General features: G+C 43.9%; 1 protein-coding gene across 9 annotated transcripts in view; it reads left to right on the forward strand.

Moving 5' to 3' along the window:
• tanc1 (tetratricopeptide repeat, ankyrin repeat and coiled-coil containing 1) overlaps positions 1-12,677 on the forward strand; it is a 107,637-nt gene that overhangs the window by 25,174 nt on the left and 69,786 nt on the right. For all 9 annotated transcript variants that reach the window (XM_033024108.1, XM_033024100.1, XM_033024102.1 and 6 more), the window contains 2 exons: positions 2,925-3,008; positions 5,024-5,185. In XM_033024108.1, the coding sequence (XP_032879999.1) occupies positions 2,925-3,008; positions 5,024-5,185 (246 nt within the window). The remainder of the gene's footprint in view (positions 1-2,924; positions 3,009-5,023; positions 5,186-12,677) is intronic.

A 12,677-nucleotide genomic window follows, 5' to 3' on the forward strand; every position in this document is an offset into this window, starting at 1 on the left:
GAGGGAGGAGTTAGAGTGGGGGGGATGGGGGTAGAGAGAGGGAGGGGGTAGAGTTGAGGGGAGGGAGGGTAGAGAGGGTGGAACTGAGGGTAGATAGGGAGGGGGCATCTCCCTCCTCCACCCCTCCTCATCTGTCTCCTCCACACCCCCCCTTCTCCCTCTACCACCCCACTCCCTACCCCATCTCCCTCCTCATTTCCCTCATTCCCATTTGCTGCCCCAGCACCTACCCAGGTCATAGAACAGCTCTAGGGCCTGGTTCTCTTACTCGGCCCGGCCCTGGCTGTGGATTCAATTTGTCAAATCGGCCGCCGCCTGGGCTCCAGTCCAGGCCCCGACTTCACCTCCGGGCTCGTCCCTGACCCCGGACGCAGGCTCGTCCTTGGTTCCAGCGGTGGCCCCATCCCAAGCCCCGGGCACGGCCCTCACTCCAGCACCAGGCACGGCGTCGGCAGCCGCCGCCGCTCCTCGTTCACCACGGGCGCTGGAGTGCCCCTCCCTACCGGAGAGTCCTGTCCTGCCTTGCGAGTGCATTGTGACGTCACTCTGTTTTTTTTCCAATAATGGGTGAGTTCTTGGGGCTGGGAATGCGACGGGAAGATGTTTATCGCAACAACAGAAAAAATGTGAGTAGGATATGTGGAAATGGGAAGGCTGTGGCCTAGCGTTTGGAAGAAGATAGGAAAACCTGATTGACACATCGTCGGCACAAACAAGACGAAGACCTTTAGTTATATAGATATACTAGACCAAGTGCAGACCCGTTGGGTCTGCTCCCCCGACGCAGCCGTTCCCTACCCGTAGCCGCCACGGGAGACGTGGTCCTCCAAGTCAAGCGGCTCAGGAATCAGCAGTGCGGCTGTTTTTAAATGGCGTCTTTGAGGCGAGATGCGGGCGCCAGCAGCCGTTATGGTCGCTGGCCAGCAGGAGGCGACAAAATGAGTGAGTGGGGGGGGAGAAGGATTTGATTAAAAAAGTGTACATAAACACGACAAAATTTAATGAATACAATACAATACAATACAATACAATTTATTTGTCATTTGGACCCCTTGAGGTCCAAACGAAATGACGTTTCTGCAGCCATACATTACAAAAACAAAAAGACCCGAGACACAACACAATTTACACAAACATCCATCACATCGCTGTGATGGAAGGCAAAAAAACTTATCTCTCCACTGCACTCCCCCCCCCCCCCCCGATGTCAGAGTCAAAGTCCCCGGCTGGCGATGGCGATTGTCCCGCGGCCATTAAAGCCACGCCGGGTGATGCAAGGTCGCACACCGGGTCTTGTTGTTAGAGCTTGTTGTGGGGGCGAGGGTACGGCGTCACAAGGGAGGGCTGGTCCCCGAACGCGGTGACGGCGCTCACCTGGGAGAAGGGCGCCCCCGGAGCCAATCACCACCATCACCCGTTCCCCCAACGTAACCCATTCGCCCAATGCAATATTCCACCACTCACCCATAGCCCCCAACTGCACAGGCATGGCTCATTTCCCCTCATGCTCCAACACTCCCCCCTCCTCTTCACCCTCCCTCTTCTCACCTCCACTTCCTCCTTCATCTCTCCCTCCCTCTCCTTTCCCCTACCATCACACTCCCTTCCCTCAGTCACTCCCTCCCACCCTCCATAACCCCTCTCCACTCCCTACCCACCTGACCCGTTGGGCCCCGTTTCCTCAATGCAATATTCCACCACTCACCCATTTCCCCAACGCAACCCGTTTCCACCACTCACCCGTTCCCCCAACGCAACCCGTTTCCCAATGCAATCAATCCTTCCCATGTGGAAGGGCAGTCGCCGCTTCCCAGAGTCAATGAATGGACTCGACTTTTGAGTCGGCGTCGGCACTCCCTGGAGCCAATCAATCCTTCCCACGTGGGGGGGGGGGCGCAAAAATCTCACTCTCTCCTTACTCCCTTTTCCCTACCCACAGTCACTCCCTACCTCACCCCTCCCTTTCGCACTTCACCACTAAAAACAATGTTTAAATAACATTTCTTCCCCTCCCACCCCCGACTCCGTCAACTCTCATAGCTTGTGTATTGGCAGCAGAGATCACATTGTGATGTCATTGTCGGGTTTTGGAAACTTCACGGCAGCTTGTGTAAATGAGATCCCATTGTGATTGGATAACTGTGAGATGCCATTGTGACATCATCACTGGAAGCTGCTAGAAAAGTCTCCCACTCACAGGCAATTATTATTTTCATTTGGCTTTTTAAAAATTTAAATATCATTAACGTGAAATATAACATCAAATGTGAAGAAACTTGATACTAACGACCATGGGAAGAAGCTGAGTAAAATTCTGCAAAAAACAAAAAGCAGACAAAAAAAAACTGGCACCCTTAAGGCAGTTGTGCAGTATCTTCAAAGTGCACTCTGGTTGTATGCCAAACAGTAGATGCCTAACCACGCCCTCTATCACTTTAGAATTTCAAACTAGTGTTCTGATTTGCAAATAACAGAATATGTAAACATAGTACATAACGGGAGAAGAAAAAAAGTTCAGTGTGTGTGTATACACATGCACACATACTCAATAAATAACAAATATAGTGCAATAATAATTATAGTCTGTTGCAGTTCAGAGCTTATTTGTTGTCGTGTTTAATAGCCTGATGGCTGTAGGGAAGAAGCTGTTCCTGAACCTGGATGCCTAGAACTCAGTGGAAGATGATTGTAGTAGCAACATATCATTGCCACTAAGCATCTCATCAGGAAATCTGGTTTATAGTATACATGCATTTAAAATGAGTGTTAATTTTGTTTTTAACATGCCAAAATGCCAAAATGCTGGCAAGGATCAAGCGTCATTCAGAAAATTCCTGTAAATTACAGTTGAAATATCTTTGCTTTAAATTCTACCCAATAATAGTCCACATTTTGCTGACGTAATTTTCTTCTTATTGTCTCAGAAAGAACAGATGCATGCAAAATGGAGCATCATAAAGACAAACTGCACCTTGGTGTTGACAGTGGACAGCAGAGGCAGAAGAAGGGTAAACAATATCTTGCATTTTCTTTCAGTCTAATTAAGAATATAAGAACATAGGAAATAGAAGGGGGAGATGGACATATGGCCCTTTGTGCCACTCTGCTATTGAATAGGATCACGGGTGATTTTTTTCAATCTCAGCATCAGTTTCCTGCACTCAATATCTCTTGATTCTCTTTAATGGTGCAAAATCTGTCAACCCACCAAGTTTCAGTAGCCCTCCAGAATTCCAAGGGTTCATTGGATTCTGGGTGAAGAAATTACTTTTCATCTTTGTGCTAAATGGCTAAGCTTATTTTTTGAGACTAAGTATTTGTTGAAAATGCTCCCAGCCGGGGAAGGCATATTTCTTGCAACTATCCTATTGAGCTCCGTAAGAATTTTCAATAGCATTACCTCTCATTCTTCCAAATCGTTGAGTATTGGTCCACATTGCCTGTTCTTTCCTCAAATGAGATATAGCTCATGTCTAGAATAATTGAAAGGTAATTTTCATATGAATTAGAAGTATGAACAGAAAATGGTGGAAACTCTCAGCAGGTCAGGTACAAATGTGGAAAGAAACAAATATAATCTTTATTCCCAAAACCTTACATCATACTTGGAATGAGAAAATAAGTCTGTTTTAATATGTAGAAATAGTAGGAAAGGCTGGACAAAGGCAGTTTATTTGATTAGATGAGACTAGGGTTGCTTTGGTGATAGGTTTTTGATGCAGTATGACTAAGTAGATTTGTAATAATTTGAAATGTAAACTAACCACAATATTAAAGGAAACTAGACCAAGTGGGACCCGTTGGGTCCCGTCCCCTCAACGTTCGGTTGCGAGGGGGGGTGCGGCCTTCTGCGTCACACACACACTAACCACACCCCCCCACACACACACACACATACACACACTAACCAACCAACCCCCACACACACATACTAACCACCCCCCTTGATATTGTATTAATATTATTAATTCACTCCATTTACCCCATCCCCGCCCTGTCCACTCACGCATAGCCCCCAAGTCGCAGGCGCGTCTAGAGAGGGAGAGGGGGGTAGAGAGAGGGTGCAGAAACAGAGAGAGAGGGGGGGGGCAGAGACAGAGAAAGAGGGGCAGAGACAGAGAGAGAGGGGCAGAGACAGAGAGATAGAGAGAGGGGCAGAGACAGAGAGAGGGGGTGGAGGGGGAGAGAGAGAGGGGAGGGGAGAGAGAGGAGAGAGGCCGGGGGGGGGAAGGGGGGAGAGGAGGAAGGGAGCGGGCAGCAGGGCGGGCGTCAACCAAAGGACTGCGAGTTCAACGGCTTAAATTCAGAGCCCGGGGGGGGGGGTCATCACAGGGGAGGGCTGGTTCCCGAACGCAATACTCCCTCACTACCGGCTGGCGGCTCACGGCTGCAGGCTCCAGGGCCCAAGTATGGGGGGGGAGTGGTCGGGGGTTGACATCACTCGCAGCGAGTGGAACACTGGCAGGCCGCGCGAAGCAGATCCATTGTGACATCATCAGCGAAAGAGCCGTTTATTTTCAAAGTTATTTCAGATTTGTGAACATTTTCATAAATAACTCGTTGAAAAAAAAGAATGAATTTTTCAGATGAGGTGATTTCGGAGTCCACGGGATAAATCTGTACCGACGCGAAGATGTGCACGCATGCACGTTATATAATTATATAAGGATGTCGGAGAATGGAATACAAAGAAACCAAACGCACAGCTTTGAAAGCGCCAAATGACTTCCCAAATAGTAGGCTTAGGACACTGGATTTTTCTGCTCTTATCGTTATTGTAATACAACTTTTATTTCTTGCACCATTCATCTCATCTACCTCTCGCAGTTTCGCAGTCTTGTCTATGTTTGCCACTCTAACCCTGTGGCAACTTTTGTCTTGTTGTCTCTTTGTCTTTTACCTATCTCCTTTTACCATCATCTACTCGTAATTGTATATTTTGGACATTGCATGATATGAAGGTATGCTATCAAATTGCTAAATTATTTTTACCAAATGATTAATCTTTATTTTCTTTCAACAGGAGACTCGGGTCTTTTAGATTGCAGTTCTGCCCCCTTTTCAGTACAAGATGATGTATACAAAATGAATGTCTCCAAAGGGGTATCTATGTCGCTTCCATCTTCGCCTCTCCTGCCACGTCAGCCATTTGCAATGCATGCATGGACAGGCAAAAGGTCCCCAGGTATAAATTTTGAACTATGCAGCATCTTAATTAATTCAAGTAGCTGTAGAAATGTTGAATAATTAGCTGTTTAAGGATTTCCTCCCAACAAAACGTTGATTGTACTTTACATTAATATTTAAAACAGGTTTGCACTCTTTCTCCTGCTAGTCTTCTCCCCGTTCTTCCTGGAAACATTGTTTCCTTGTCGGTGTAGGATTTATTATTTAAGTCTTGCATTCTCTAGGAGAATTGAAAACAGAAGTAAGGAGGTTATGCTTTTGTTATACACGGCATTGGTGAGGAATATCTTCACTTGCACAGTCAGGAATATGATGCAAGTTATTTGTTTCCTGTTTAAGGAAGGATGTTAGTGTATTGCAAGCAGTTCAGAGAAGATTTGTTGACCAGCACCTGGAAAAAGTGGGCTGTCCAGTGCAAAAGGATTGGATAAATTGGGCTTGTATCTGGAGGAGTTTAGAAGAGTGAATTGATCGTAAAATGTGTAAGGTCCTAATGGGTTTAAGTAGGTTAGATGTGGAGAGGAATTTTCCCTGTGAGAAAATCTTGAAATAGGGGTCAAGTCCCACCCCAGGCAAACGTTCATCTAACACTGGAGGAACTGCATGCTGTGGTCAGCAAACACCAGTCAGCATACCCCAAAGCCTTTACCATCATAGCCAGGAATTCAACAAAGCCAACCTGAAAAATCACTCCTGAACTACCACCACCATGTCTCCTGCAGCACCAGATTAAACACCTTTGACCACTGCTATACGACCATCAGAGATGCCTATTGCCCCATCCCTCGCCCTCACTTTGGGAAATCCGACCATTCAGCTGTGCTGCTTCTTCCTGCATATAGGCAGCGACTGAAGAGCGCACCCCCAGCGGTGAGGACTGCACGGAGCTGGTCAGGGGAGAGAGGAATGACTTCGGAACTGTTTGGCGTCATTAGACCGGGGAATGTTCAAGGACTCGGCAATGGACCTGAATGAATACGCCACATTTGTTACAGACTTCATAAGGACATGTGTGGAGGACTGTGTTCCAACAAAAACCATTTGAGTGGTTCCGAGCCTTGGATGAAACAGGAGATTCCGCATTCTTCTGATGACCAGATCCCGGGTATATGGGTTTAGCGACGCGGAGGTGTTTAATAAGTTCAGATATGACCTTGGTAAGCCCATCAAAAAGGCCAAAAGGGACTTTTGCTCTAAGGTGGAGGATGAGGCGGATGTTCGGCAACTGTTGCAGGGCTTGAATACCATCACCTCCTACAAGGCAAAATCAGGGGGCAGCTCAAGCGACAACGAAGCATCACTCCCCGACGAGCTCACTGCTTTCTACGCACGCTTTGATAGGGAGAACACTGATGTACTTTCCCGAGCCGTCATACGCCCTAATGGTACTACAGTCTTAGTTACAGAAGCTGACGTCAGAAGGTCATTCGAGGGGGTGAACCCTCGGAAAGCGTCTGTACCTGATGGTATACCCGGTCGTGTTATCAAAACCTGTGCAGACCAACTGGCTGGAGTTTTTACAGACATTTTCAACCTCTCATTACTGAGGTCTGAGGTTCCCACCTGCTTTAAGAGGGAAAGGTGAATTACTAATACTACCTAAAGATATTAATAATAGATTTGCTCAATTTTACCAAAATGTATACACATCTAAAATTAAATAGATGATAGTAAAATTTTAAAAATGTTAGATAACTGTAATCTTCCAAAACTGGACCTTTTGGACAAGAGGAACTTGGAGCTCAAATTACAATCAAAGAAATAGGTGAAACAATAAAATCGTTGGAAAATGGTAAGACAGGACCAGATGGTTTTAGTAATGAATTTTATAAAAAATTCCAGGAGATAACGACCCCTTATTTATTTAATTTATACTCCCACGCTTTTAAAGAAAACAAACTAAATTTTGGAAAACACTTCCTTTATCATTATTAGGTAGAATAAATGCAATAAAAATGATCTTCTTACCACAATTACTATACCTATATCAGTCTATACCAAAATATTTAAAAAAAAATTAGACTCTAATATTACAGATGCACAACCTTTTATCCGGAGTTCCGGAAACCGAAAAGCTCCGAAAACCGGACATTTTTTCCAGGATGTCGTCTGCACACCAAAGCTCGCGTTTGGCGCCAAACTTGACCCGAAACGACCCACGGTCAACCCAGGTCTGTACTACTGTAGCGGCTGCCTCCTCCCCGGAGACCGGGGAGACACTTAAACATCTGTAAATCATTGCTTAAATGTTAGTCAGTTAGTTTGGAGGGCTTTTATGTGAAGGGGGGGGGGTGAAGGGAGGAAACTTTAATTCTTAGTCCCCTACCTGGTCGGAGAGGCGGGGAGCGGGCAATGACTTACCGGGTCGCCGTGCAGTAAGCTCCGGAGCGCTGTGGCCGCCGACTCCCAACATCGCGGAGCTGGGGCTGCGGGCGGCGCCGGTTGTAGCTCCGACCCCGGAAACTCTACCCTTGGCTGCGCGGCGCTCCAAATCCAGCGCCGCCCGCGTCCGGACGCCCGCAGCCCCAGCTCCGCGATGTTGGGAGTCGGCGGCCACTAGCGCTCCAGAGCTTACCGCACGGCGACCCGGTAAGGCATTGCCCGCTCCCCGCTGGTATCCCAGCGCTGTGGCCGCCGACTCCCAACATCGCGGAGCTGGGGCTGCGGGCATCCAGCCGCGGGCGGCGCTGGATTTGGAGCGCCACGCAGCCAGGGGTAGAGTTCGCCGGGGTCGGAGCTCCAACCGGCGCCGCCCGCGGCCGGACGCCCGCAGCCCCAGCTCCGCGATGTTGGGAGTAGGCGGCCACAGCGCTCCGGAGCTTACTGCACGGTGACCCGGTAAGGCATTGCCCGCTCCCCGCCTCTCCGACCAGGTAGGGGATTAAGAATTAAAGTTTCCCCCTTCACCCCCCCCCCACCACATAAAATCCCTCCAAACTAACTGACTAACATTTAAGCAATGATTTACAATGATTCCCCGGTCTCCGGTGAGGAGGCAGCTGCTCCAGACTTTTCAAGCCGCCCGCACTACCTACCTAATCTACGCTAAAAATCTTCCATTCCGAAATCCGAAAAATTCCGAAATCCGAGAAGTGTCTGGTCCCAAGGCTTTCGGATAAAAGGTTGTGTACCTGTACTAATTTTATTTGGGACTATAGATCACATAGAATTACAAAAAAACACTTATGTAAACCAAAAGAGGTCGGGGGACTTTCACTTCCGAATTTTATGAATTATTACTGGGCAGTGCGTATTAAGAATATAATTTATTGGCTGGATAGTTCTACCCAACAGACAGAATGGATAAAAATGGAGAAAGAGGATTGTCATCCTTGTAATATAGGAATGATCCTCTTCTCCCCGAAAAAACGGAATAACACAATATATAAGAAGAACCCAATTATATATGGTACAATAAGAATTTGGAAACAAATAAAATTATCTTTAAAATTAAGAAATGTATAATTATTAATGCCAATAGCGAATAACCCTTTATTTAAACCATCTCTTATTGATAAAACATATAACCAATGGGAAAGTCTCGGAATTAGAAGGATCGGGGATATGTACGAAATGGGAAACCTACTATCATTCCAACAATTACAATTAAAATTTAAACTGAAAAACAACCAATATTTTAAATATCTTCAGATTTGCGATTTCATGAAAAAATATATACAAGGATATCAAAAAATAACTCCTGAATTATTGGAAGAAGCAATGAATATTGAAGCTGACTCACAAAAATTAATATCATATTTACATAATAGTATTCTAAATATAGACCTACCATCGACAGAGGTACTTAGAGAAGTGGGAACGGGAACTGATGATAAAAATTACGAAGGGTACATGGGAAAAGTACTTGATATATATTCACAAATGTTCGATTAATGTAAGATAATCTAATTCAATTTAAAATTTTACATAGATTATATTATTCAAAAACAAAATGCAACTATAACACACTCCTTAGTTTCCTGCATAAAACTTTATAGATTTTGGAGTGATATTTTCTAAATATTTACAAAATTATTCAAGATAAGAATGGAACCTAATACTGAAATGATTATATTTGGAGTAATGGAAGATGGGAATAAATTGAACACATCTCAAAATTTATTTTTTAACTATGGTTTAATAATAGCAAAAATATTAATACTAAAATTTTGGGAAAATACATCAATACCAACGCTTAAAATGTGGATTGCAAGTATGTTGGACACCGCACATCTTGAGGAAATGCGATTCCTCCTAATGGATAAATCAGACCAATTCATAACGAGTTGGTATCCATTTGTCGTCTTTTTGGAATCATATGGTGCAACACAATTGTAAAAATTAACTGTTTCAGGACCGGACGAGGGTTGGTCAAGATTATAAACAATGATCTCCTTACCTTTTTATGTCTTATTCTCTTTTCTATTTTCTTTTTCTCAACTTTCTTCACTCATTCGTCTTTCTTCTTTTTCTTCACACACTATATATCTCATGCTTTTCTATCCTTTACTATCTAATTTATTTTTCTTATTCAAATCTTTAATATAACAAAAAAAATAAGAAGCTACATAAAATGTATTATGAAAATATATATTAGGCACTTTGGTGCCATATGATTATACTTCTAATAAAATAAAATATTTAAAAAAAAATAAGAGGGCATCAATAATACCGGTGCTCAAAAAGAGTACGGTGACATGCCTCAACGATTCTTGACCAGTGGCACTAACATCCATGGTGATGAAGTGCTTTGATAGGTTTGTAATGGAGCATGTCAACTCCTACCACAACAAGAACATCAACCCACTACAGTTTGCCTACCGCCACAACAGGTCAACAGAGGATGCAATCTCACTGGCTCTCCACTGTGCACTGGACCACTTGGACAATAAAAACACATATGTCAGGCTGTTGTTTGTAGACTACAGCTCGGTGTTCAATACTATCATCCCCTCCAAACTGGTTACCAAGCTCACAGAACTGGGACTGCGCATCTTTCTGCAACTGGATCCTCAACATCCTCATCAACAGACCACAGTTTGTTTGAATTGGCAGAAACACTTCTTCCTCAATAATAATCACTACGGGAGAACCTCAAGGCTGTGTGCTCAGCCCCTGCTCTACTCAATCTATACTCACGACTGTGTAGCCGGACACAGTGCGAACTCCATCTTCAAGTTGGCCGACGACACCACCATTGTTGGACGAATTACAGATGGTGATGAATCAGAGGATAGAAGTGAAATCGATCGATTGACCAAATGGTTCCATCACAACAACCTGGCTCTCAATGTCAGTAAGACCAATGAACTGATTGCGGGCTTTGGAAGAGGAAGGATGAGGACCCACAATCCTGTTTATATCAACAGATGGAGAGAGTCAAAAACTTCAAATTCCTGAGTGTGCATATGTCAGAAGATCTTTCCTGGACCCAGCACACTGATGCAATTATAAAGAAAGCATCAACACCTCTACTTCCTGAGAAGATTATGGAGATTTGGTATGTCAGAGGATTCTCTTGAACTTCTGCAGGTGTACAGTAGAGAGCATATTGACTAGTTGCATTACGGCCTGGTTCGGCAAATTGAATGCCCAGAAACGAAGAAGACTGCAAAAAGTTGTGAACACTGCCCAGTCCATCACCAGCTCTGACCTCACCACCATTGAAGGGATTTAGTGGCGTCGCTGCCTCAAAAAGGCAGCCAGCATAATCAGAGACCCACACCACCCTGGCCACACACTTATTTCACCCCTGCCATCGGGAAGAAGGTACAGGGGCCTGAAAACTCTTAACATCCAGGTTCAGGAGCAGCTTTGTCCCTACAACCATTCGGCTATTATAAGCTCTGAACTACATAGACTATTATTGTTATTATTGTACTAATATTTGTTTTTTGTGTGTGCGTATGTATGTGTGCGTCTATGTGTATATATATATATGTGTGTGTGTATATATACACACACGCACACATATGATCTCTATATATATGTGTATTTGTGAGTATGTGTATATATACACACTGAACTTTTTTCTCGGTTATTATATTGTGTACTATCTTTACATATTCTGTTGTGCTGCTGAAAGTAAGAATTTGACATATGACAATAAAATACTCTTGACTTTAAAAAATATGGAGTCATCCATTTAAAACAAAGATGAATTGAAATTATTTCTACGGTTGCTGAAAGTCTCAAACGTGGTAGAACAGGGCTAGCTGAATATTTTTAAGGCAGACGTGGAAAGGTTCTTGATAAAAAGAGGGATGAATGGTTACTGTGGTTGATAGGGATCTAAAATTGAGTAACAATCAGATCTGCCAGGATTTTGTTAAATGCTGGAACACGCTCAAGGAGCTGAGTGGCCAACTCCTTCAATATCATTTGTTTGTGTGTTCAACTTATTTACATAATGCACTAGTGTACATTCACAGCATGAGACATACTGCCTGGCATATTTGTTAGCACTAGAGCCTGGTCATGCAAGAAATATGTAGAGCAGGCAAATTGTGTCCCTGGCTGTGTACAATGCTGATTTAAGCAAGTGCTGTCAAATTGGACCTCATTGTGATGCCAATAACACATATTCCTTTTGCACAGAAGACCTAGTGTTTACCAGATGGATGGACATCATAGCTTATGTAATTTAATGAGTTCATCACTTAATTGATGGTTTGTTGCTAATAGATTTATATGTGTTGATTTGCAATCACAGACATCAGAGATTATTGTTAGAGAAGCATGGCAAACTAAAATAATAGGCTGATCAAGTATGACCCAACTGGCATATGTTCTGTATTTTTCCTTGGGTGATCGATGATTTGCTTTTTGTTTGATAGGAGAAACTAATTACAACAAATTAATTTTCAGGACTTAGGTTTTCTGATAGGAGAAAATATATAGCGACAAATGTGTTGGTAATCATATTTTATGTTAACTAACAAAAAATATACATCATAAATCCTCCGTATCATCAATTGCTTGAGTAGATTCAATAATATGACCAGTGGAAAAATATTTTAAGGCTTCGGATAAAAAGACCGGGAAAAATAAATTATTAGATAGCATTTTTTAGAAAATGGGCATAAATGGCATCCTTCTGTGACTTTTAAGTTTCTAAGTAAGGTGAATCTACAAAACTTACAATTCTCGTGTGACAGTGCTATCACTGATTATATGACTGATGAGAGGAGTTAAGGGCCTGTCCCACTGTACGAGGTAATTCAAGAGCTCTCCCGAGTTAAAAAAAAAAATCAAACTCGTAAGCGTGTAGAATGTACATAGTGGGTACATCAGAGCTCAGGACGTCTCTTAGTGGCTCGTAACGCTAACGGCAGGTACTAGGGAAACGCGGTAAGCTCGTGAAGCCTTGTGAAGATTTTTCAACATGTTGAAAAATGTCCACGAGCCCCGAGTACCTACAAGCGGCTATTAGTAATTCTCCGAGTTCGAATCAGGGGAAACTCGGGAGAACTCTTGAATTAGCTCGTACA

Source organism: Amblyraja radiata, chromosome 7, assembly GCF_010909765.2.
Source record: "Amblyraja radiata isolate CabotCenter1 chromosome 7, sAmbRad1.1.pri, whole genome shotgun sequence".
In the NCBI taxonomy this organism is placed as follows: domain Eukaryota; kingdom Metazoa; phylum Chordata; class Chondrichthyes; order Rajiformes; family Rajidae; genus Amblyraja; species Amblyraja radiata.